The 24,518-nt window shown below is 30.3% G+C and overlaps 1 protein-coding gene across 1 annotated transcript in view; it reads left to right on the forward strand.

Moving 5' to 3' along the window:
* Positions 1–230: 230 nt before the first annotated feature.
* LOC107450738 (DBH-like monooxygenase protein 1) overlaps positions 231–24,518 on the forward strand; it is a 31,535-nt gene continuing 7,247 nt past the window's right edge. The window contains exons 1-12 of the mRNA XM_016066614.4: positions 231–746; positions 5,747–5,893; positions 7,173–7,352; positions 8,157–8,243; positions 9,545–9,736; positions 12,123–12,222; positions 13,228–13,394; positions 15,044–15,101; positions 16,570–16,655; positions 18,870–18,908; positions 21,965–22,024; positions 23,765–23,886. Coding sequence (XP_015922100.2) covers positions 465–746; positions 5,747–5,893; positions 7,173–7,352; positions 8,157–8,243; positions 9,545–9,736; positions 12,123–12,222; positions 13,228–13,394; positions 15,044–15,101; positions 16,570–16,655; positions 18,870–18,908; positions 21,965–22,024; positions 23,765–23,886 — 1,520 coding nt within the window. The 5' untranslated portion in view covers positions 231–464. The remainder of the gene's footprint in view (positions 747–5,746; positions 5,894–7,172; positions 7,353–8,156; positions 8,244–9,544; positions 9,737–12,122; positions 12,223–13,227; positions 13,395–15,043; positions 15,102–16,569; positions 16,656–18,869; positions 18,909–21,964; positions 22,025–23,764; positions 23,887–24,518) is intronic.

The raw sequence follows: 24,518 nt of genomic DNA on the forward strand, positions 1-24,518 counted from the left end.
TTGATGTGCAAAGGTTAAGAGGAAATTTGCGCGAGCTTGTTTTGCTCTTGAATTTTCTTAACTAACATTTTACCTGCTTGCCCACTTCAAACTTATTTGCAGGAGGAATCAAAAACTTTTGTTCAAACGAATGTAGCTAACCCATAACCCTGCTAATATAACAGCAAATAAAAGGCTAAAACATATAATTTGTTTAGAAAGGAAATACAGCGATGGGAAATAACGTCCACAATTCGAAACAAAGTGATAACCAAGGTTAGTTGTGATAGCTTTCTTTCTTTCTGAATGACGCAACATCAAAATTACTCCCTGTCTAAAAAAAACTCAAAACTGGTTTCCATTATAAAAAGCGTTAGATTCAAAACAACCTGATCTCACGTGAGGGGCCGGCCCTGTCAAAAATAAAAAGAAGAAAAGAATAACACAACTGTTGTTTTAGTTCGCGATCAACAGTAGGCGCGAAAATGGCGCGAAATCTAAAGTTATTCTGCTCCTTATTAGTATTTCTCCCGATCCTGATTGTTACCGGAGATGCAGATTGGTTTCATTGTACAGTATTGGATGGAGATGGTAGATATCATATTTGTTGGAAGACTTTCGTGAATAGTGAAGGAGATACGGAAATTGTATTTGGAGTTGATGTAAGGGCACACGGCTATGTAGGATTAGGTTTGTCCCCTAATGGCGGGATGGCCGGAAGTGATATTGTTACTGGATGGGTGAAGAATGGAAATACTTATTTTCAGGTAAAAATATACTTTTCTTTTATATTTACTTTTTAAATTTGTTTTTCGAAAAATATTCAAATTAGGATACTTTTTTCCTTTTTAAGAATCATTTTTTTATAATAGTTTTATTTGAAGTTAAAAGTTGAAACACTTTTTTTAAATGTAATACTTGAATTTGTTTTTCGAAAAAAAAAATGAAATTGAGACCCCTTTTTTTTATAAGGATTATCGTTTTATAATAGTTGTCATAAAGTTATAATTTAAAGAAATATTTATAAGTTATTATTTAAAGAAATTATATTATAAAATCTTAGTTTTTTTTTTAAAAAAAGTACTAAAAATTAATGAAGAATTTTGTTTATACTTTTTCCAAAATGAAAAAAAAAGTTTTTGAAAACAAATGTTTTAATATTAAAAAAATTGCCCAATATTAGTTACATACACATTTAAATATTTAGCTATGGATTTTTATAATTTTTTTAAAATATTTAATTAATTATTTATAAAGAATAGTTATTTTATAATTAATTATATGCAATTATAACTAAATTTTGAAAAAAAATTATTCAAATATTTTTTTATAGTATTAATTTTTCATAAAAAAATTGCTTTTTATTTGAGTAACATCTTAAACAGTTTTACGCAAATATCTGGTTTCCGGTCACTAGTAAGAGCAACTGACGCAAAATGTTATAAATTATTATTTAAAGAAAATATATCTTAAAATTTAAATTTGTTTAAAAAATATTAAGAGTTTAGCAAAGAATTTTGTTTATTATTTTTCCAAAATTAAGAAATAAAAAAAATAATAAAAAAGTAGTTATATGTTACTTGTATAGATACCTACATATTTAGTCATGTATTTGGAAAATAATTTCTTAAATATATGTTTAATTTTTGTAAAAACTAATTTTTTATGATTGGTTATAGGCAATTATAACTAAATTTAAAAAAATACATAAAAATATTTTTTGAAAGTCTTAATTTTTTGTGAAATTAATTTTTATAATTATGCCTAATGGCCAGACAATATTTGCCGAATAGTAAAAACCTTTGGGAAGTCCCAGAAACCTCCCATCCTATGACCACAATATTTCCTCCATTCCCTTCAACACTTAAAGAGTTCCCGTATCCTGCACTCACCTATTTGTCGCCCTGGAAAATTGGAATACGATATTCATATTCACGCATAGATGGCAGCACTATAAAGCTGCTTAACACAAAAAAGTCTAGCATTTCCCATCTCTTAAGATAGGTGAAACAACCAGATAAGCTACTTAAACAACATTTCACAGTTCATTTGAGAAGACTCAACTGAACTTCAATGCTAATTAAATCGCTCAGTTAAATTTCTTTTTTTTACGGTTCTGAAACCATGCCAGTTGTAAATGGTTGAAAACAGTTTAGTTTTGTATTTCTGGTTTTCTAAACATACTAGTTGTAAATGGTGTGAAAGGAAAGGAAGTGGTCTCCATTAATATTTTACTTTACTAACTTATAATGTATGGTTATTTGCAATAACAACTTTTTATCTTTACCTTTTGTAGTTAGTCATATTTTAAGACCATAATTGAGTGTATTGAAATATATTAATATATTTTTCAACTCTTCAACCCGTGAAAATTAGCTGTGTTCACTCACATTCCTTTTGTTTCAATTTTGATTATTTTTTCAATCATCCAATAATTTATATTGGTTACAATATGTTTAAAATTTAATTTATTAAATTAAAAAGTCTGTGCTTCCTACATTTTTAATTAGTGCAGAATTCTGTGATAATTTAAATTTTCTCATGCACGTTCGATTAGTTAACATGTTTCTTTTTTAATTTTTTTAACGCAAAATCGCAAGCTAAGTAGCGTTTATATCAGGGGTTTCCAACTTACATGAGGCCGGGGGCCGCAATTAAAAACTTCAGTCAAATGGCGGGCCGCAACTTAATCAAAACTTTATATAGGAATTTTTCATGTTTGAAGGAACATTAAATGCACTGGTGGACAAAATTAAGACAACATCAGAATTGGACACAGCTTCAATGGGCCAATGTTCCCTTCACCGATGAGTCCAGATTCAGTCTGCAACCTAATTCTGGACGATTATAGATATGGACGGAGCCTGAAACCCGATACCATCCCAGCAACATGATCGAAAGAGACCATTATGCTGGTGGAGGACTCATGGTTTGGGCAGGGATCATGCAACATACCCGCACACCGCTCCATGTGTTTGGCAATTGTTCCGTGAATGCCCAGAGGTACAGGCAGGAGGTCCTACAGCCCTATGTGCGTCTTTTCAGGGGAGCGGTTGGCCCTGAGTTCATTTTTACGGACGACAATGCGCGACCACATAGGGCTCTCATGGTTGATGAGTATCTGGAAAGCGAGGATATTCAACGGATTGATTGGCCAGCCAAATCTCCATACCTGAATCCTACTGAACATGCTTGGGATGCTCTTGGGAGAGCTATTGCGATGCGCCAACCTCCCCCCAGAACCATTCTGGAGTTAAAAATTGCTCTGGTGGAAGAATGGGAGGGTCTTCCACAAGTCCTCCTTAACTCCCTTATTAACAGCATGCATACTCGTTGTGCATGCTGTCTGTCTGTCAGGGGTGACCATACACCATACTAGAGGCAACACACACTGTACAAGCCTCACTTTTATTGTCATCTTTTATCCTTAAGTTCAGACTACATTGGATTTATTGGCAATAGGTCTTGCCAGTGAATGGCACTTTCATTTTTGTTTTGCATACTTTATTATCATGGAATAAGCTATATCCATACCAAATTTCATTTATTTATATTCAGTATTTTTTGAGATATTTGGGAAAATGTCTTCCATCTCTTAATTTTGTCCACCAGAGTATTACTGTCAAATATTTATCAAGTTTTACAAAACAAAAGTATTGAATTACAAATTAAGAAGTATATTTTCAAAAATATTTAATTGCATATTAAAAAATTCTGGCTACAATAACTTTAACTGTGCACCTATGTATTAAACAATTAATGTGCAACAGATATCAAATTGTTAAGATATAAAACTTAAAAGTATTTAAAACCCATATAGATTTTTTACGAAAATTGTCCTCAGAAAAATGACAACTAATATATTTTAGCTCGCGGGCCAAAAAAAAGGCTTCGTGGGCCGGATGCGGCCCGGGGGCCGCCAGTTGGTAACCACTGGTTTGTATTGTGGATTCAACGACGTAAATGACACCCCCGCAGATTCAGCAGTGTAGGGGGAGGGTGAGTAGAGTAGACAAGTCTCAAGGACGCACTGACCATGGAATAAAGTTAAATATTACGTATTATTTAATCTTGTTTCATAATGCACGCTACTTTAAGTGCTTTCTATTTATTAATATGGGTGTTGAAACTTAAAAACAATCGTTTGAGGTCTGAGTGAGGTCAGATTATGTAACTTAATTATAGTAAGCAAGCAAAAAATTTATTTTATGTTTATTCACAATTCTGCTTCTTCTTCTTTTTTTTTCTTTCTTTCTTTCTTTTTCTTTTTTTTTTTCGTTATCGTGACGGATTTACGTGTGTAGCGTTTTAAAATAGGGAGTACTGAAAACTTTTTACCAATTGTTCATTGGCTGGACGAGCCTATTTATAGATATTTTGTTGTTTCTAAAAAGAAAAGTGTGAAAGGGTTAATGTTTTTTTCCCCCATCTTTTTCTGGATATGACATAATTGCGTGGCTTTTTCTCAGGATCTCAGTGTTAGGATTAAGAAGTTAACATTTTTGTTAATTCTTATTTGTCCTTTTTCCTCACAATAGTGTTGCTTATTTATCGATTTGTGAGTTATATATCTGCTTATTCAAGAATTAAGATTTAAATTTTATTATTTAGTTTTTTTTATTTAGTTTTCTCTGCGAATCTCTAACAAAAAAAATCACTTTAATTTTATTCCATCAATAGTAAGGGCAGCAATTTGAATATAATTGACCTAGTTCACTTAGCATGTAAGAAATATTTTTTCTTTCACAAAACGTTGTTTTAATAATACAGAATGCTCAATGTTCAACTTTAAAATAATTTAAAACTATAAAAGCAATAAAAGAACACTGTACGTCAAATGGAAACTACATTAATTTGCTATTTAAATTCAAGTAAATTCAGTAAAATTTCAAGGTACTTTTAAATGATAAAAAAAAATAAGTATTCACTTTTTATGATCCAAACGATTTAAATTATGAGACATAAACTTAAAATAAATATTTGGAAAAAATCAAATTATTCAAATCAGAAAAATTTTTAAAGTTTAACTGCCGTTACGTTTGTAACCCCACTAACTAAATCAAACTAAATAAATTAAGCTTTTTTAGACGCCTTTTTTTTTAAATTAGACGGGAACTCAAATTTGTAAAGGCTAAGGGAAACGCTAAATACGTTTTTAAAAATCCTTATTTAATTTTCACAAATAAACCAAATATTATTATTTCTTCTGACATTTTCAAACATACGAACTATAGGTTCGTCGATGAATTGAAATTGATGAAATCGGACGTCGATGAAGCATGCGATATCTTAGAATTTTTTTGGGCTCTTTTAACACAATATAGTACTAATGCAATGTGGAATAAAGCATATTAAGACAGTTAGCTGAACATTATAAGAATGTCGGAATTATATATATTTTTTAAATTTTCTTTTGCTTAATTCTTCCGTAAAATAATTTGCTGACTCACAAATCTTCTTTCTTTGACTTAAGAAAAATTAAAATTAAGATAATTAAGAAAGATGGACAAAATTAAATAACTAATAAAAATATTAACTCTATAACATTAATTAAAATTTTAAGAATCATTTTCAAAAATATTCTGCTTTGGCGAAACAATTACAGTCAAGAAAGAAAGGAAAAACTTCTAATTCGAAAATGATTTTTATTAAATACTGAATTTGAAATTTGTTCATCAATTAAATGTGAAAGTATTATTTATTTGAATTATTTTCTATTTGACTTGCTCGGTTAACTACCATTTTAATTTATTTTTTTTTAATTTAGGACAGATTTGCCCTGGGCAACTCAATGCCCATTATAGATTCACGTGCTGATTGGACACTACTTAGTGGAAGTGAAAATGATACTCATACTTCTTTGACAATTAAGCGAAAACTGGATACTTGTGACTACGAAGACATGAAAATTGATGTAAGTAATAATTTAAGACTTTGACACAATAAATTGGACAAAGATAGTTTCCTACTCTTGAAATTATTTTACTTTCATTATTTTTTTACCAATAAATGTCTAGAAGGGGAAAAAAAATCAGGTTTTCTATCTTAGCTATTGCGAAAGTATTGAAACTTAATATGGAATTTCGAAAAATGTTCATTAGATTAAAACTAAGTAAGCATTTATTAGATTAAATTAAAGTAATTTTTATTAACAATTGTTAGAAAAATTTACGTTTTAATTATATGACTTTTCTTGAATTTATATTTTTAAGAAACATTTCCTTCTGCCTACGAATACATGTATTACTATATGAAATTCATATTAAAAAGTTATTTGCAAGAATTGTTGAAATTTTTGTTTTGCTTGTTACACTGAGATTTTAATATGTATACAGATTGCCTCTTTATCCGCGCCATTAATCAATAATTTCATAATCTTTGTCAAAAAGAATGTGAAAAAATCTATATAGGTAGCACAAATCAATATTTTTTTACATTTCTAACGGCAAGATTTAAAGGTAATTACAGTAACAAAAATAACGAACAATATAAAGAACAAATATAGAAAACAAAAGAAACTGCTGCGATTTACGAGGACGAACTTGACGAATTATTAGCGACGTAGACAATATTAATGAAACTGGAACCTGTTTGGATACACCTAAAAGAACTGTTTTTACACCTTTCAAGCTTTCTCCGGGAACTCAACTTTTTTCCTCAATGAAATTTGTTAGATTTTTAAATCGTCTTCTGTTTTTCCTTTACTTTAACAATTATTTGCGACTTCTAATGTGCATTTATTCAATCTTATTTTCGACCAGAATTCTAAAAATGCATATTAAGTTCGAGTCTTTACAGAACGCCTTGAAAACAAAAGAAATAGCTGTAGCGAAAGACTTCAAATCAATATTCAAACTAGAAAAAATTAAAAATATTATCAACTTGTGACGAATTATTAGCGGCGTAGACAATATTAATGAAATTGGAACCTGTTTGGATACACCTAAAAGAACTGTTTATACACATTTCAAGCTTTCTCCGGGAACTCAACTTTTTTCCTCAATAAAATTTGTTGCATATTGAAATCGTCTTCTGTTTTTCTGTCACTTTAATAATTATTTGCAACTTCTAATGTGCATTTTTTCAATCTTATTTTCGACCAGAATTCTAAAAATGCATATTAAGTTGGAGTATTTACAGAACACCATGTAAATAAAATCTTTCTTAATAATGTGTGTATTAATTCATTGCAGGACAGTACCATTCGTTTAATATATGCCTATTCTGACGTTGATCCCTCTTCTGAGCATGATTTACAATATCACCAAAATAAAAGAGGCGCCAAAAGTGTTTTGCTACTTCAACCAAATAAGGAAAGATTGCAGCCCATGGATACATCTAAATACTACCATTGGGATTTATTTTCACAAAATGTAAGTTAATATATTTCTGTACATTATAAAATAAAAGTTTAGAGGAAAATAAGAGCAAAAATATGAAACAAGGGTTAAGCTTTGACCCCCTGAATAACTATTGATTTAATGATCGAATCTTCGCATTCAAGGATGTTGATAGTTCGACGGTTAACCTTCAAACATGCTAATCAATTACTATAGATGATATTCTAAGTTACGAAATCAAACACGCAAAAACTCATTTTCTCTGAATAAACATACCTTGTTTTCCTACGGATTCGGATTTCTGATATCCGAAGTATAGGGGGTAGCCACAATCTGCGAAATATGGTCCCAATAGTTTGGTCAGGAGAGCGTTTCAAAGTTAGAATTCTTAATGTTAATTTTATTTTTTGCGTATTTCGCCTTATCTCGAGAATTGAAATTTTTTTTGCTTATAACTAAAAAAATTCGTTTATCCAAAGATTTAAAAAAAAAGAACTCCAAATTTGTAATTTATGAGTACTATATTTTTTAATTGTAGAAAAATATTTGAATTGTAAGGTTACATAATTTTAAAGAACGTAATTTCGCATGGAAAAACATAAAATTTGAGCGAAACCGTATAGTTAATGAGAAATCGAATTTTAAAAATACGACTTCTTAAAAATTGGATTTCTTGCTCTTTGATGTACAATTGTTTTGTTAAATTTTATTTATGCAGAAAATACTTAATTTATGATATTCTTATTTTTTAATAATTTAAAATAACTACATCACTTAGATATTCAGTTGCTTAAAATAACTTTACTGTTTATTTATGCTTTTTATATTCTGTTTTAGTTCGAGATTAAATCAGATTTCCATACTATGTATTGGTGCAAAATTTACAAGGCACCTAGGGTGAATGAAAAACATCACATTGTCATGGTAAGATCAAATTTTTGAGTGGGTGCTTTACTTATATCTCTCTGTATGTTCATTTTTATTTTAGTATGAATAATTTCATAAAAGTTTAATGATTACTTAGCATTTAATAAACAAATTTTTCTGTGTGTCTTGTGGAGAGAAAGTTTCAAGCGAATGATGATTTTCCAGCAAAATGACACCCTCGCATAGAAGTAACTTTCTGAAGATTTAACGTCTTCTTACGGTGGATGAACATTGCATCAGGCGTTTACACAAATAAACACGAATTTCTGAAAATAGAATACTTGATTGCATGATTGTTCGATTAACAATCCTAATACTCTTTAAATACTACTCTCTTGAAAGAAAAAAAATTCACATGTGAAAAGAATTTTTTATTATTTTTCATTGATTACACATATATGCTGTTGATTAATTTCAAAACAAGTCAGTTTCTTATTAATATTTTTTTTAAATATGTTTCTTAATAAAAAAAAATATTGTTATTTTTAAACCATACAAAAGGATAACTATGCATAAAATGATATGTCTCGCTTAAGCAGACACAGCTTTAGCAATATTCACATAGGAGTTGCTTGCAAAACTGGTTCTCTTTATTTCTCTATCAAACGGTGATTGGGAAAGTACCTTCTTAGCACAATAATAAAAAAATGTAAATATTAGAGCAATTTTAGAGCAAAAATTCGTCCACCTCATCAGATATTGCAAAATATGCATGATATTAGATGAATGCGTTGGCCAAGCGCATCAGAGATTTAAATCCACATTACATTAGTATTGCAGTGCAATCGGAATAAAAATTAGATCCAAAATTTCTGGGCAAAGTGGGACGTGGCTGTCGTTTTTTAAAGGGGATTACTTTCATTGAGGAGAAAACAAATCCCGGTGTGTGCGTTAAAAAATGTAATTAAGCAGGTATCTTTGCTTGAATAAAATAACATATTCACTCACAGAATTTATCACATCTAAGTATTTTAGAGTAGTGAATTTTTTCTAAAACTTGAAAATTAATTTTACTCAATCGAATTTTCACGAAAAGAGAGATATTTTTTTAAAAAAAATTGGGGGCTTAAATAATGGGAATAGGCAATATTTCAAAGGAATTTTTCTACGGTCTTTTCAAACTATTTTTAAAACTACTTCTAAACTAGTCCGCATGCTTTAAATTATTTTCTTTTTCAGTCACTAAGTAACATTTTTATATCAATTATCTTTGTTCAACTTCAAATGTTAAATACTTTTAAATCAGAACTTTTAAGCTCAGTACTTTTTAGTGCTAATTGTCCTTATGTTTACATTAGGTAGAGCCAATAGTAGAAGAAGGAAACGAGCAGTATGTCCACCATCTTGTTTTGTATGAGTGCGTGGGAGCAGATCCCGATGAATTCGATCCACATGTTCAACAAAGAGGACATGAGTGTCGCACACCTAACATGCCAGATCAGTTCAACAAATGTGATGGTGTTGCCGTAGCATGGGCAATCGGAGGAGAAGTAAGGATACTAATTTTAATTTAAATTACATTTAAATATTTAATTCCATTGCTTTTAATAACGGAAGTGAGATATTGTTTTAGTAAATTGAAGGTATTGTTGAAATGTATTGATCCACCCGTCTTTTTATAAGAAGGAAACATTTCCCATAGTTTCATTTACTTCTTCTGTTTAGTAGGATAAATACTTTTAAAGTTCTAGATAGCAGTACAAGACACAGGACCACAATCCTATTGCTTACACGGAAATCGTATTCTTTTTTCCAAAAAAAAAAAAAATGCTCTCTTAAGCAATTTTAAAATGTGACTTACACTGAAAATACATTTGTGGGAACGAGGCATAGCGTTCCTACATTTTTACAGAACCAGAGACAACATCAAAACAATCACAAGATAAAAATAAACACTTTTATTTTCCGGGAAAATGATAGAGTCACAAAAGCTGCGTGACTAACTTAAAAATGAATTAAAATTCAAAATAGAGTATAACAGAGTAGTAGTAGTTTTGTGGTTTTACAGATGCATATATAGACTGGAGAAAATGTGCGATGAATAATTACGACATCAGTATCCTGCAGTCAGTTGCAGTTAATTTCTGACAGCAGAAAGAATATCAAGATGAGAGGTCGCAGGTTCGGTATTCTGATCCGCAGGTCTGATCTAGCGAACTCTACACATTAAAGTATACCATAATGTACTACACTCCCTTTCAAAATGGATTTTGAAAGGGTGAATTTGATTATGTATCTAATTTTAGATTTAATTAATTACTCTAAATTACTACTCTATTACTCTATAATTACTCTCTTATTACAGTTACCGTCATTCGGGGCTACTTTGTGCAGGATTTCGCAGTTTTTGAACTTTGACATGTAAAAAAACTATGTTAATTCAAACTTTAGTAAAATTTATCGATATTATATTCATAACTGGACTCAGACGAGTGAATTTGATCAATATTGGCATTATTTGTATGTAATATTTACGAATAATANCATATTCACTCACAGAATTTATCACATCTAAGTATTTTAGAGTAGTGAATTTTTTCTAAAACTTGAAAATTAATTTTACTCAATCGAATTTTCACGAAAAGAGAGATATTTTTTTAAAAAAAATTGGGGGCTTAAATAATGGGAATAGGCAATATTTCAAAGGAATTTTTCTACGGTCTTTTCAAACTATTTTTAAAACTACTTCTAAACTAGTCCGCATGCTTTAAATTATTTTCTTTTTCAGTCACTAAGTAACATTTTTATATCAATTATCTTTGTTCAACTTCAAATGTTAAATACTTTTAAATCAGAACTTTTAAGCTCAGTACTTTTTAGTGCTAATTGTCCTTATGTTTACATTAGGTAGAGCCAATAGTAGAAGAAGGAAACGAGCAGTATGTCCACCATCTTGTTTTGTATGAGTGCGTGGGAGCAGATCCCGATGAATTCGATCCACATGTTCAACAAAGAGGACATGAGTGTCGCACACCTAACATGCCAGATCAGTTCAACAAATGTGATGGTGTTGCCGTAGCATGGGCAATCGGAGGAGAAGTAAGGATACTAATTTTAATTTAAATTACATTTAAATATTTAATTCCATTGCTTTTAATAACGGAAGTGAGATATTGTTTTACTAAATTGAAGGTATTGTTGAAATGTATTAATCCGCTCCTCTTTTTATAAGAAGGAAACATTTTCCATAGTTTTATTTACCTTCTCTGTTTAGTAGGATAAATACTTTTAAAGTTTTAGATAACAGTACAAGACGCAGGACCATAATCCTAATGCTTACACGGAAATCGTATTCTTTTTTCCAAAAAAAAAAAAAAAAAAAAAAAAAAAAAAAAAAAAAAAAATGCTTTCTTAAGCAATTTTGAAATGTGACTTACACTGAAAATACACTAAAGTATACCATGATGTACACTCATGATGTTACACCCTTTCACAATGGTTCTTGAAAGGGTGAATTTGATTATTTATCTAATTTTGAGATTTAATTAATTACTCTAAATTACTACTCTATAGTTACTACTCTATTACTCTATAATTACTCTCTTATTACAGTTATCACTCTATTACTCTATAATTACTCTCTTATTACAGTTATCACTCTATAATTACTTTAATGTTTTCAATAAATAAAATATAACTAAATTTTGCTATGCAATGCAAAAATTTTCTAAATATTAATCTCGATCTCACACAATTAATTTGATTTATGATAATTTTTTTTTAAATATTTCCTTAGTTTCATTTTTTTAAATTTGACCTAAAGATATAATGAAATTTACAAAAAGTTTTTCATTATTAGTGTAATAACTCTTAATTAATTTTGTAATTTACTTCGAAATAATGACTAAATATTCATAATAAATAATTTTTGCGCAGAGCTTGATATTTCCTGAACATGTTGGACTGCCTATTGATCCTGGAAATCCCAAATACTACTTACTGGAATTTCATTACGACAATCCACAACGTCATAATGGTATAGATTTATGTATACATAATAGTTTTTCTATGCAAAGTGTTTCATAATCACCACCCTTAAGATATATTTTTAGATTTCTCGTCGAAAGTGAAATAAAAAATATACACATGAGGGAAACAAAATAATGTGAAAAAAATGTTTATTATTGGAATCTGATAAACCAATTTCTATGTCAATTACAATAAAGACTGGACAAGAAACTATAATATATATATATATGATGAATAAATAAATACAAGAAAACACGAAGAAAGTTAAGAAAAACAATAAGTTTCATTTATTGCGCTTAAGCTGCAAGTAAACAGAACTCATTAGATAAGTTCAAAAAGAAGAATAAAACAAAGAAAAATTATAGACATATGAAATAAAGGGGGGGAAATAATAAGTAAAAAAATAACAAATAACAGTTTAAATATATAATATATATATAATTAAGATCATTATTATGGAACACCTTGATTATTTTGCGTCTTACTTGACATAGCTCATTCTTTTTGTTCTTGTTCTTGCCTTTTTTTAAAAAATCTTTCTTACTTTAAATTGAGTAACGCTATGCACAAGAAAATATTATTTAAAAGTAAGATTGATAATGAAAATGATTGATAAATAATGTATACCATACTTTTAAATATGTTCTCGAACTAAAGATATTTTATTTTCAGGGAAAAAATATTTCGTTAAAGTAATATTTCTTTATTTTTAGAAAAGTTTTCTTTTAATTTGTGAGAAAAAGAGCGAAAAATATTTTTTTTAAGAAAAAAATTATTTTAACATTAAGTGACTAAGAAATTTGAAGAGAATTATTTTTGTTCAAGAGATCGGAAAATTCTTCAAGTTAAAATTGAGTTTTTGAAATAAAATTTATTGTTAATTTGTGCTTATTACCTTGTATTCTAATTCATTGTACTTCTGAATGAATACTATCGATTTTTGTATTTTAAGGAATAATTGTTATCAATATTATTAAACGCTTTAAACTAATCAAATACTCTTCGCTTTAAGGTATTTTTGACCATTCTGGATTAAGAATGTATTATACATCAAAATTGAGGAAATATGATGCAGCTACACTATGTTTTGGATCGTCAGTTTCTCCTTTGGCATTCATACCACCAGGACAGAAAGAATTCGTTCTAGCTGGTCACAGCGATTCCATGTGCATTGATCCGGTACGGATTTTTAAGATATTAGATTTTAATTAGATCTAATTCTTTTTCACAAACTTTAAATGAAAACAAACTCATACGCATTCCTTTCACACACTTACTCATACACATTCCTTTCACACACATACTCATACTCATGCGTACTCAGACACATTTACATACTCACGCGCATACTCATACACAAACTTTATACACATTCCTTTCAAAAAATTAGGACAAAATTTTATGATAAATTAATGCTTAAATGTTTTTCACCTAACTTAGAAAAAAAAATTAAAAAACGAAATTGATACACGTTATAATATATTTAGCTGTATCAAGTATCCAAAAAAATTGTTTCTCTGAGTGTTTGGAAGGCAAACACTCCAAAACAATTTCCAAATAAAGGCAAAACTATTACAATCCACCCCATTTTGAAGGATTACAGTTTAACTTAGTGAACAGCGGTGATTTTTATTCAAAACAACAATAGACTACGTTACAGCGAAAGCGTCCTAGACTTTGTTGGGAAGTTTTTATCTTAATCTCCTACTAACTGGATAACGCTGGGCACTACTAACTGATTATTTTTGAACTTTGATAATCGTTAGCCAGAGCTACATTTCCGATACTGTCTCCCAAATCTTACAGGGTTTTTTTTTCGGGACTAAATTTTTCTATCAACACAATATTTATTAACTTGTATATTGTTGGGAACAAGTAACGAAATCTGAACTAGATAATTGTTATGATTCGTATATTTGCATGAAATTAGAGGATTGATTTTCTTTTTTGAATACCTTACAGCATGTACAAAATCTACTATAGAATTATAAAATGTTATTATTTACGAATGCATGCTTTTGGCTGATTTCGAGTTATTTGGCATGTACATTTTGCTACAACAGCAATAATATTTATTCACTCCTGTTGTTAGATTTATTTTAGATCTTCAAAAATTTTATACTTAAATATTTTTTTAAAAAATGTAATTAACTCAAACAGACCGAAAATTTTCGGTTTTCGGTTGGTATGCTTTTTTTGTATAAATGCGATTTTTCTTTCCATGCGGTTAAGAAAGTTCCTTCAGAAACATTTCGAAATATCTTAATTACAATTTTTTATTTACCATAATTAAGACAATTTTTAAATAAAAGCTATTTTTTTTGGCCATTTTGGAATTTTTATGCCATATAAATAAATTGTACGAAATATTATCATATTCATTTTGTGGAAAATATAGGTGCCTGCATCATATTAGTTGATACTATAATTTAACATCAATGTCTTCACTCTATAATGCATTCTCTTTCATTTTTCTATTTTCTTTTAGTCTCTTTATTCCCGTTCATAAAGCTAACAATTCAGCTTTTCAGTAAATCTAACAATCACCATTTTTAAGTTTGGTCATCTCGCCATTTAATATTGTAAGCCTCTTCAGATTAAAGATTTCAATTAATGTCAAATTTAGTCGATAATCACTATTATTTTGTGAGTTAGTTTTGTACTAGTCAAATACCTGTTGCCAGAAATACTTGTTATAAATTACTTATGCATTAGTTAACAAATATAAAATACTTTTAAAATTGCTTCTAAACTGTAATCCTTTAAAATGGGGATATATTTATATATATATTTTTCAAATATTAATTTTATGCATAAAATGATTTCAGGTTATGCCTAAAGACGGAGTCAAACTTCTTGGAATACTTCTTCACGCTCATTTATTAGGTAAGATGGAGATCATTTAATACTAGAAAGACTTAACATTGCTCAATACCTAGGAAGAGTGAAAGAGAAAGGTTGGTCTTTCCCAGATTGTTTGTGTGTAGATCGATTAAACATCCGAAATCTTAAAATACATTCATAATTAATTTAATATAAACATATTAGACTTGATCATCAAATTTCTATGGCATTTTATTCGATTTGGGTAACGAAAATACTTGATCAAATGGGGACACTTGCTTCTCAATTATACTTTTACAGTATAATTTTTTTTAAATTTTTTTTTAATGGCGGGCACTTGGGATGTATTGTCCCATTGGCCAGGAGTGCCAGAACTGTTACTCTCTCCTCGGTACCCGGTGGGCACCTTTGGCGAAGCCACGGCTGTGGAGCAGCGTCGCCCACGTCACACAGCCACAAACACCTTTATAGGGAGGGGTCACACTCACACAATCACACAAAGGAGAAAGGACATAGAACACAGAGAGAAAGAAACATCTATGTCCTAAGCGGGATTCGAACCCGCAACATCGGCTCCGCAGTCAGGCACGCTAACCACTCGGTGACCTGGTCGGCGACAGCATAGTTTCTTAGATAATTGAGCTTCCCTTTCTCTATAAATAATAATTATAGATATGTTGAAATACTCCTTTTTTTTCTTTTCTTTTTTTTAATGGAATTGGAGTACTTTACGTGTACGAAAGGAATCCTTATACCCAAAACTACCTTGGTTTATGGGATACCTACCAAGATACCCGTTCAACCAAATACCTACCAAAATATAATAATATTTTATTTTATAACCGTCGTTTAACAGTCGACCGAATTTTTGGGTTTACGACTCATGTTCAATTCCGTAGCCTTGTAGTTTTGTACCCAATCCAGAAGACAAGGGAACTCCTGTATCAGGTATTGGAAGAAATTTGTTTTCGTGGAGGACTTTTGATGGAACTAACCCGCATTTGCGTTACATGGAGAGGCAGACCACGAGAACCTCCCACGGTTAGCCTGATTGCAAAGGGCATGATCCGTCTACCACTGAGGATAGTATACGTCTGGCTTGCACGTGGTCGGTGCAAACCGGATGCTGATTCGTATCCACCAACCATCACTGGGATTCAAACCCGGTCACTTCATTGGAAGGCAAACGCTCTATCCCCTGAGCCCTCGTTGCTCAAGCACTTGCATTGAATCAAATTATGTTTAGTCAGAAATACTCAGAGCTTTCAGTAAGCTGTTTTTCGAATTACAGAGCAACAAAAATCGAGAAGAATCAATTAGCCCAATTCGTTTTTCTAGTGTTAATTAGATAAGACGATATTTGTATAATATATATTGTACATCCTGCATGTATATAAGAGAAAGTTAGTTGTACAGCTAAGTTTTAATGGTTAAAATAATCAATTCTGAACTAGGTATTTAATTTGAAATACGTTTTTGCACCTGTAACTAAATTTAATGTTATTTTCAGGTCGCCATTTAAAAGCAAGGCATTTCAGAAATGGAACTGAGCTTATTCCACTTGGTGATGATAAAAATTATGATTTTAACTATCAGGTAAATTTTTGGTTAAATGAAATAAGTTTTATAACTATGCTTTGAAATGAAACTTTTATTGAATATATATCTTAAAAATCAATTTATTTTATATATAATCTGAAATGAATGCTTCATGAATATATCATGAAATAAAATGGTATGAGTAGAATTTTATAAATATATCTGGAAATTGAATTATTATAAAGATGAATATTTTATGAGTGAAAAATAAAATTATTGCATGAATGGAATTTTTTAAATATATCTTGAAATGGAATTCTAATGAATATAAATATTTTATGTGAGAAAAACGAAATTACATAAAATATATATGGATGTTAAATTACTCTAACATCATTAGTCTAATAGACAGAATGATTTTTCAGGTCATTTTCTTTGTTGTGTGATGCACTATAATGTGTATAATGTGTATCCCCAACGTCAGTATCCTCACGAGATACTCGCAATAGATAACTACGAATTAAATAATTTTAAACTTCATTGCCCAATACTGTGATTAAACTTAAACTTTAATATGGTTAATACCTTAACTCCCAACGACTCAATACCTAATTTATATAGCAGTGAATTTGAACAAGTAGATAAACGGTCTGAGAAATTTCTTTATGTATGCATATAAACGATTCGTTGCTATAGTTCTTCATGTTATTTGCTGTCATAGAATAAAAATGCTCGATAAGGACGCATTTTTTGTTGCAAATTATTCTACTGGAATGGCTTAAGAATTACGTAAAATCTGAAAATTCGCTTTACATATTTCAAGAAAAATGAGACGATATGTCTGCCTTGAACCATATTTACCATGAAAGTTTGCTTTAAGCTTAAAAGGTTATAAGCTTATGTATTATGTAATTAATTGTAGGAATAATTAATAATCTGGTAGCACGATAATCAGTTGAAACTAGGCATTATCCACAAATTTTTGAGTATCATAGTTTTAAATTAGCAACTGTATAAGTATTAAAAATATAGAGTATACTTTAATGAACCAATTGATCGGAAAATTAAAAAAACATGAATGGAAATAGATTGGTCATGTTCTACGCAAACCTAAAAAATTTAAAGTAAAGCAAAAATTTTTGATTGGCACCCTCAGGGCAATAGAAAAAGAGGAAGACCTAAAAATGCTTGGCGCAGGATGATTGCAAACGAATTGAGAACAATAGGAAAGACATGAAGAGAGGCAAAATATCTGGCCACAAAAAAGAGTGAGATGGAAGGTTATGATAGAAAGCCTATGCTTCAATTCGGAGGGAAAAGGAATGTATGTATACTAACAACATGTTTATAAGTAAAAAAATAAATTCTCAACGTCAAATTACAATATCGATACTTTGGTATAAACTTGATTCAACTTTAATGTAATGTTAACGTGTATCAAGTTTCCATTCAAACTCAATCATAGTATCATGGAATAAAGTTAAAGAAATATTAGAATTCGATACAACTTTTAGGTTGTAGCAAGTTAGAACAATTCAGGCACAGTATTTGATACAATATTCAGGTTGTAGCAAGTTAGAAAAATTTTATGGTTCAACACAATCCTAAATATATTGTTGTCCTAGGCTATTAAGGCATAAGGGGTGTGATTGTTCTTGCTTTCCAGTGACTCCATCTATGACCAAGAATTAGATTTCGGCCACATCCATACGTTTAACCCATTTATAGGGCGGATACATTCATACATACAGTCATTCATCCACATATCCTAATTTTAACCTGAACCATAGAACCATCAATCTTCAATCCAGTACCCCCAGAGGCATAATTTGTTATGGGAACATGGAGGACTTAGTGATCCGACAGATTTAACGTGTACCAGTCACCATTTACTACACGGGGGGTCTTCGGCCGGCTAGATTTGAACTCCTGTCCAGACGAATATGAGTCCAGCACCCTACCAACCAAACTATCTTGGCCCATCTGAAGTATATTACAATGTAATATTCTTTTTAGAAGATTTTTAAATTCTTAATTTATGTTTTGTTTCTTGAATTGACTTTCCTTTCATACTCAACCTGAGTTGTAATTAAGTATAAGAAGTACTATAATTTGGTACAACTTTATGATAATGCGTAATCAGTATCATTTTTAGGCTGTAACAAATTTGAGCAATTGTATTGTTCAACATACTCCGAATTTTTTTAACAATGTATATAATCTTTTTAATAGATTTCGAAATTCTTATTTTATGTTTTTTTTCTGACTTAGGAATACCGGTATTATAATGAAGAAGTTACCATTTTGCCAGTAAGTAAATATTCTCTTATATAGTATTTACTCTTCTTTAATCTGAATACTTATCGCAGGATCTAAATTATTCAATTATTTTGATATTCAACGGCATTGCGAAATGTATAAGTTTAAACATAGTGCTAATAAACTCATAACAGCATATATAAAAGATAGATTTTATCTGAATATTTTTTTTTTACTCGTCCGTTTTTGCTCCTCAGGAACGCGAAAGATTATTTGTACTTATGCAACTATTATTATAACGCTTCTTAGGTAGTTTGTCATCTTCAAACAAGGGCTAAACAACTCCTAGTCATATATCATCCTTGACATTGAGTCAGACATATGAGTCATCGAATATAATAACCACTAAGTGAGTATCTAGAGCCTTTTTATCACGAGCGTGTCACAGTGCAGTCGCAATCAGTACTTCAATCCAATCTAATCATTTGTCATAATTTTTCTAATGACATATGGTGCTGTATTATCAAGAGTATCTTACAGATATTGTCAGAAATACCTATAGACTATTTTGTAACAATCGAATTTTCTATACGTTTTAACCCTAATATTATGCATAAAAACCTAATTCCAGTTAAAGAATGATATATTTTTGCATTTTTAATTAGACCTTGTCAATTAGCTAAAAATTAATTAGTCTGAATTTTGTTTTCGGAAGAACAGAAATTATAGAATATAGAAGATAAATGTTTTAAAAAGTTGCCAAAAATATTGGGTTGTTCGGAAAGTCTCGTTTTGCCCATATGAAAATGAAAGACGTTTTTCTTAGAGTGAATAAATATTTTATTGAATTACATATTGTCCATTCTAGTCCAATACCATTTTGTCATCTTTCTGGCAGTAGCATGATTCCTAGCTCATAAACATTTTGCGTATTACTGGCAAAAAAATTATCCAGGAAATTTTTGACCTCCTCATTTAAAACAAAGGTATAACCGTCTAAAATTTGTTGAAGAGACCCAAACAATTATTGTAGACCACCCATTTCTCCTCCCTACTGATGATGAAAATGTCCTATTTCTCCTCCCTAGTGATTCAAAAATGGACATTTTTCTTCAAGTTTGAGAAGCAAATCACAGACGTCGAATGCGATGACACAAATTTCTTTCCGTAAGAACCTGAGGAATCCATATGTCGAGCTTTGAGAATAAACCTAAACGTTTCAAATGATCATGAATTGTATAATTCGACAAATTTTAACTCTCAGTGATCTCACGAGTTGTTAATCGACAGTTTGCATCAAATAATGTCTTGATTAGGATCATGGTGGCTCAGGGGACAGAGCATTCGCTTTTCAATTAGGTGAACCGGTTTCGATTCCCAGCGATGTCGGGTTGATACGAATTCCGCACCCGGTTCACCCCGACCACAGTGCTGATGTAAACTATCCCCAGTGGTAGACGGATCATGGATTAGAGTCCCCTTGCCACCAGGCTAACAATGGGTGCTTTTGTGGGGTTTTTTTTCTCCATACAACGCAAATGCGGGATAGTTCCGTCAAAAAGATCTCAACGAAGGCAAATTTCTCCCAATACCTGATCCAGCAGTTCCGTTGTCTTCTGGATTGATTTCAAAATTTCAAGACTACGGTGTTGAACATTAGTAATCGTAAACCCGAAAATTGGGTAGACAGTTCAACAACGGTTATAAAATAAAATAAAAATATCCTTATTGTTTCTTCTTCAGAATAAATTGGCGTTGTGCATCTCCATGTATCTTAATCGAAATTTTGCCAACCAGTTTTGGCTCCATCTCATTTTCAACGCATTTGATAAAAAAATTTTTAGCGTGAAAAACATTTTTACCTCTTCGATAGTAAAAAAAAATATACTGGTGCTTTTCACGTTCTATATTTGATATTATATATCGGCGAAGTTAAGGAATTTTTTCACAAGTGAGCCTTCCTCTATTCTTTCAAAATTTATAATGATTATACGACTCAAGTGTGAAAAAAATAAAGTACTTTGTTGAAGTACTTGTAAGAATCCTATTGTCAATATGCAAAATTGAGAGGTTTTCATCGTCTTTCTTTTAACGTATTTAGCTTGTTAAATTCGCTGGAAAAGCATTAATCGAAAACAAGTCCTTTCTCTGTCAATAGTTGTTTTCTAGCTTGCATTTGAAATTACAAAAATAAATTTGAGAAGTCATTACATCTCAAATAAAAGTTACATATACTTGATCCAGGAGTTCCCTTGTCTTCTGGATTGTGTTCAAAATTCCAAGGCTACGGAGTTGAACTCTCAAAATAAGTAAACTCAAAATTGGGTCGGCTGTTCAACGACGGTTATTAAAAATAAAGAAGCAATCATGGAAAGTGGGGAGCTAAGCGAACAAGGGCTGGACCTTTTAATCTATGTAAAGAGTTAGTCTTCTAACCCACCCCTCAGGCGTATTCAAACGGGCCACCACCCGTGGTGTTTATTAAAATCTAAATAAAAAATGTATATCATAAGTAACAACAGTCACGTTTCAATAGTTGTTTCACTAGATTTAGGGGTATTCAGAAAAGTTAAGTTTGTCGTCACGATATCTCCCAAATGAGGAAACCCAGGTCCGGCACAACACACAGCTGGGCCACTACACGTCGTGTTTATTAAAATCCTAACAAAAAATTTATATCAGAAGTGGTAACAGTCACGTTACAATAGTTGTTTCACTAGATTTGGTTTCATTGCATTGATGACAGGCAAAAACAATCAACTCAACAAAAAAATAAGGTCTAAACTACCGAAGTTTGTTATAGCGGTGAAGAACAACTAGAGCACTTTTTTCTAGTCTATGTAAATAATTATTTATTTGAAGCTATTTAACTAAGAGCTATTACATAAATTGATTTAAAAATATTATTTGTTTAATCCGTTTAATGCATTTTATTTTGAGTTCAATAATTAAATTATGACTAAAACAATAAATCTTCAAAAAACAATAAATAACTAAATATAATCAAATAATAAAAAAAATTATAATATTTAATCATAAATTTAATATCAAAGTAAGAATTAGTCTCTGAATTTCTTTTTTAAAAATTATTTATTCTTTCGATTCAGGGTGATCAAATAACTGTGGAATGCACATATGATTCTTCAGACAGAATGGAACCAACTTTCGTAAGTTAGATCTTTGTTTATTCTTGTATTTTCACAATTTAATTATTATTAATGTTTTTTTTTAGCTTTCAATTACCAGATCATAACTATTACAGATTTAAAACTTTTTTTTTATTATTCCCTAAAATTCTGAAAATTATGTTTGGTAATTTGCTTTTTTTCCCCTTACCCTAAGATACTAAAATTATTAAATAAAACATAAAACATTAATAAAACATATTATTATTTTGTTTTATTGAAATAATACTACCTTCTTTAATTCAGACTTAAAAAATATTCACCAGTGCTTGCTAAAATGTTTTTGGAAGAACGCATTTTATTTGTTTACCATAATTTTAAAACATGTTGTGTTTTTCAATAAATTGTTTTCTTCTTTCACTATGTAATTTATATTTGTCTTAAAGCATTGAAATTAATCATTATATTAATCATTATAATTTTAATGACACCAGGTGTCTGAGCGGCAGCGCTTCGCGCTGTCGTGCCACAGGTCCCTGGTTCGATCCTTGGGCCACGCAAGGTTGACTCAGTCTTTCATCCCTTCAGTGGGTCGATAAATGAGAACCAAGCATGCTTGGGAACTAAACACTGGGGGTTCTGCGTTCGGCTGACCACCTGACCGGAACATCTGCTCCTGCACCCCAGAGCCCAAGGTCAAGAAAACTGAGATAGACACAGTAGGTCTTGGCCCTCTATGGGCTGTCGCGTCACTGTGTTTAGTTTAGTTTCGTGTTTTTTAATAAATTGTTTTTTTTCTTTCAATATGTAATTTATATTTCTCTTAAAGCATTGAAATTAATCATTATATTAATTTGATTGATCGAAAAAGAATCCTGAAAATGTATTTAAATTTCTGCCGTCGCACAAGTGTTCCTATCACCTAAAAAAGAAACTCTACTTTCACCATGTTTACCCCTGGTTAATTATATGAAAGCAATTTTCTCATTTATTGAGTAACTAATTAAAAATTTAGCAATATTTTTGTTTCATTTTTGACATATATAAATGTATTTTAAAAATACTTAAAATCCAAGAATAAAAGAAGAATGAATAAAATGAAGCAAAAACTATTCCAAATATTAATTAGAGACTTAAATATGCAGTAATTTGGTATCTATTCAATTCTCATTAGAGTAACATAACAAATGAAGAAATACAGCGTTGCACCGAAAAACAGAAATTTTTGAGTATAATTTGTGCAAATAAAAACTGCAAAAGCATATTTTTATTGACAAAAGTGTATGCATTCTCTTATAACAGATGCTGTTACAACAAATACCGTTATAACGATTACCGTTATAGCGAATATTGCTATAACGAATACTTCCATTACGAACACTGATTTAACGAACGAACGAATAGCGTTAGAAAAGTGTTGCTATAACAAATATTGTTATACTGGCAGTTTTAACGAAAGTTATCGAAAAGATAGGTGACACCAAGTATTTTGGGGTATTCATAATCAGATATAAGAATATGGACACCAGTATGGAGCATTTCTTTCTCAGGTCATTTTTCAGAAGAAGACAATATGAGATATTTTGTGATGAGAAATTAAATGCAACCTGCAAATGTATAATTTCGTCAACAAAAATTTTTTTTTTGTTGTCCTATTTTTAATTCGTGTAATATATTGTACTTCAAAACATCCCTTTGTCATGTTCTACCTAGTATAATCTGACTTAGTATACCCTTAAATAATTATTCAACACCAAATAAAAATAATGATTAATATTTTAGGGAGGGGAAAGTACAAGAGAAGAAATGTGCCTAGCTTTTTTGCTTTACTATCCAAAAATAGAAAGATTTGGATCTGTGAGTGCTCCTTCTGTTCAACAAGTTAACTCTCTACTAAATGGAAAGTAAGTTCCTTCTTTTAATGCGAATCATAATAAAATTTTGAATTTTTCAACGAAAATAAATCGAGAAGTTAATTAACGAGCAGTTTTAAAAAAATTTCAATTAATAACACTTTAACAGTTCGATTAATACAACAAGAATAAAACTAAGAATTTTTATGGGGGAAAAGTTTTCTATCCAAAAGTAGAAAGATTTGGATCTGTAAGTGCTCCTTCTGTTCAACAAGTTAACTCTCTACTAAATGGAACGTAAGTTCCTTCTTTTAATGCGACTCATAATAAAATTTTGAATTTTTCAACGAAAATAAATCGAAAAGTTAATTAACGAGTAATTTTAAAAAAAATTCAATTAATAATACTTTAAAAGTTCGATTAATACAACAAGAATAAATCTAAGCATTTTTATGGGAGAAAAGTTTTCTATCCAAAAGTAGAAAGATTTGGATCTGTGAGTGCTCCTTCTGTTCAACAAGTTATCTCTCTACTAAATGGAACGTAAGTTCCTTCTTTTAATGCGACTCATAATAAAATTTTGAATTTTAACAACGAAAATGACACGAAAAGTTAATTAACGAGTAGTTTTAAAGTGTCATATAAAAGTTCTTGAGGAGTAAAAGGAATGTAATCATACGCAG

This window comes from Parasteatoda tepidariorum, chromosome 8 (genome assembly GCF_043381705.1).
Source record: "Parasteatoda tepidariorum isolate YZ-2023 chromosome 8, CAS_Ptep_4.0, whole genome shotgun sequence".
NCBI classification, from domain to species: domain Eukaryota; kingdom Metazoa; phylum Arthropoda; class Arachnida; order Araneae; family Theridiidae; genus Parasteatoda; species Parasteatoda tepidariorum.